This window comes from Miscanthus floridulus, chromosome 5 (genome assembly GCF_019320115.1).
Source record: "Miscanthus floridulus cultivar M001 chromosome 5, ASM1932011v1, whole genome shotgun sequence".
NCBI lineage: Eukaryota > Viridiplantae > Streptophyta > Magnoliopsida > Poales > Poaceae > Miscanthus > Miscanthus floridulus.
The window spans coordinates 53,688,752-53,692,040 of NC_089584.1; the positions used below are offsets into that span (position 1 = coordinate 53,688,752).

The window sequence follows — 3,289 nt, forward strand, 5'->3', positions numbered from 1 at the left end:
CACCAAATATCATGAATATCATTTTTTGAACGACCAAATTCGATTATTCCATGCACCTGCAGTTCAAATTTGAAATATTCCATAAAATTCAACGAAACAAAAAAACTAATGAAATATAGCAAAAAAAGTCAAAATTGTCCCAAATTTGAACATGGAGTTTTAAATAATATATTAAGGCTGCAAAAAAATAATGGGGCAAAAAAAACAAAAAAAATTGCCGAGTGCCAGCCCTGGCACTCGGCAAAGAGGGCCTTTGCCGAGTGCCAGGAAGTGGCACTCGGCAAAGAATTTTTTTTTAAAAAAAACAAAATCCTTTACCGAGTGCTGGCCCGGCCCAGCACTCGGCAAAGGGGGAAACCCTAACTAAATGTGTGGGCTAACCCACACACTCACTCACGCACGCACACCCCCGCGTCCGCCGCCGCCAGCTCGCCCCGCGACCCGCCGCCCGCCGCCGCCACCACGCTCGCCCCACTCCCGCCCCGCTCCACCCCAGCCCCGACCGCCCCGCGTCGCCCTATCCCTGACCCGCCCCGCGAATCCCGCGCCGGTGCGCCGTGGTCCAGCCGCGCCTCGCCGTGGCACCGCCCTCGCCCCACCCCGGTCGGCCTCCGGCCACTGGTTCCGGGCCACCCCGGCTGCTCGGCGCCCCGCAGCGGTGCGCCCGGCCACGCCTCGCCTGCCCGGCGCCGGCCCATGGCAGCGGCCCCGGCGAGCCCGCCGTGGCCCTGGAGGAAGGAGGAAGAAGGTAGCAGGAAGAGGAAGGAGGAAGAAGAAGGAGGAAGAAAAAGGAAGAAGAAGGAAGAAGAAGAAGGAAGAAAAAGGAGGAGGAAGGAGAAGAAGAAGGAAGAAGAAGAAGTTAGAAAAAGGAGGAAGGAGAAGAAAAAGGAAGAAGAAGGAGGAGGAAGAAGGAGGAGGAGAAGGGGAGAGGGGGAGGAAGCCGAGGTGGAGGGGACGAACGTTTGTCCATGTTCGTCCACATCGTTCGTCCACGTCGTCCACGCCGTCATCCCCGCCCTCGCCGGAGGAGAAGGTAAAGCCACAGGGTTGTCGGCCATCGCGCTGTTTATGTCATTGACGGCCTTCGTGCCGGGTTTGTGGTTGTGTTGGCCATCGTGCCCCAAATGTGGACGTCGGCCATCGTGCCGACGGTTTTTCTTACAGGTTTTGGAAACCTCCCCGTGCAGGGGAGGTTCTACCAAAATTTTCAACTTTTAGTGATGTTTTTCTTCTTTTACAGAGAAGGACCTGCCGGAGGGAAGCCGGAGCACCTCGGCGACCCTGATCGTCTTCGTCGGCGTTGCGGTCCTGCCTGCACGGCGCAGACTCACCACTGCACCGACTCGCCACTGCGCCGCTAGCCTGTCTCCACCGCCACCCTAGGTATAATTGAGCTCTCTTCCTTACCGTTGTAGTACGTAGATCGGTGTAGCCCAGTTAGGCATCTCCCGTCCGAAACAGATACGGTTGGAGGTATGCGGATCTCTGCATATCTATGACCGTATCTGTTTTAGATTGTCCACGTTTTTTGGACAGCCCGCAGAAGCGTAGATGGGTTAGTTTCCATGTTCTGCTCGGATCCGAGACAGAGTTTCGGCACCACCTCACTGTTATTCTCCAGATACAAACTCTCCCTTCCAGGATGTGTATCGGGAGAACAGCGGGGAGGTGCTGCTGAAATTCTATCTCGGATCGGAGTAGAGCATGGAAACTAACCTCATCTACGCATCCGCAGGTGGGATTAGGACCTATCCTCACCTATTAGACAGTAGGCACGCCATGCAGATGCAACTGATGGTTATATTACTCCGTTATGTGTATATGCTAGAGGATGGATAACCGTGAGTGGATGTACATGGGATGCCCAAGTCAGGCTCAAATCACCCGTGAATGGATGGATAAGACCGAGAAATTCTTAGACCATGCATTTAAGGTAGCTAAGGGAGCGAGAGACACGTTCTATCCCTACGGCCAATGTGAAAACAAGAAAAGAAAAACAAGCGAAGTCATGGTGCAGCATCTTTGCAAGTATGGATTTATGCCAAACTATACCCGGTGGGTGTCCCATGGTGAAGCCTATCGTCCTAGAGAGGAGGCCGTGAGATGACGCATGGAGGCATTTGATGGTGATGGCGGGGTACTAGGATGGTTAGGTGACTATGAGGATGCGACGTTTGCTAAAAGGCCTATGGAGGACGAGCAGGAGGATGAGGAGGAGGAGCCAGAGCCAAGCGCTAAGGTGTTCTTGGCCATGTTGGATTTGGCATAGAATGTCCTACATGAGAAGACAACAGTTTCTCAATTGGATGCCATTGGCCGCCTACTGGGGTTGAAGTCCCAGCACAACATGACTTGAGCATGCTTCGATGCTATGATGGCAATTATTGGGGGGCTGCTTCCGGAGGGTCATCATCTGCCGAGCAACTTGTATGAGTCAACGAGACTCCTTCGGGCACTGAAGATGCCGTATGAGCAGATACATTGTTGTCTAAAGGGGTGCGTCCTATTTAGGGAAGAACACAAGGATGCAATGTATTGTCCAAAGTGTAAATCCTCTAGGTATGTGGAGGTAGACAAAGGTGATGGAAAGAAGGAGCAGAATGAGGACATCCCCATGAAAGTCCTAAGACACCTTCCAATCATACCGAGGCTCTAACGGCTATTCATGTCCGAGGAGTCCGCAAAACAGATGACATGGCACAAGAATGGCGTTCGATACAATCCTGACAAGATGGTACATCCAGCAGATGGTGAAGCATGGAAAAGCTTTAATGGCAACCATCATGGAAAAGATGAAGAGGCATGTAATGTACGTGTTGCGCTGGCAATGGATGGGTTCAATCCTTATGGAATGATGTCGGCCCCATACACTGGTTGGCCCTTGCTAAGTACATGTAATACTATGTTATTTTGTAATTACATTTTCTTTATTTTGCATCCCTTACTAAGTACTTCTCGTTTATCTATACTAATACTGGTTTATTCTTTTAAATTGCAGGTGATGGGGCCCACTAGGAGGTGTCAGTCGACTTACTCGAGACCGAGGGACATGCCACCGGCTGAGGACATGGAGGCGGAGATGTCAGAGAGGCAGAGGAGGTCGAGGGGCAGGCCCAGGCAGGAGCCGTCGACTGACCACGACCTTGGCTCCTCGCGCACTTCTAGGGACGACGACGTCCCTCTACCCACGGTGGGCGAGGATGTGGGTCCACAGATGTACGACAACGCCGTTCCGCACACGTCTAAGGAGGGGGTTCCGCACACGTCTGAGGAGGTGGGAGGGGGTTTG

At 52.7% G+C, this 3,289-nt stretch overlaps 1 protein-coding gene across 1 annotated transcript; it reads right to left on the minus strand.

The window, feature by feature from the left end:
- Positions 1–389: 389 nt before the first annotated feature.
- Positions 390–1,058, minus strand: LOC136454649 (uncharacterized). The gene is made up of 2 exons (XM_066455006.1): positions 981–1,058; positions 390–728 (listed from the first exon to the last, which is right to left on the minus strand). The coding sequence occupies exons 1-2, from the start codon at positions 1,056–1,058 to the stop codon at positions 390–392; spliced, it is 417 nt and encodes a 138-aa protein (XP_066311103.1).
- Positions 1,059–3,289: the final 2,231 nt, after the last annotated feature.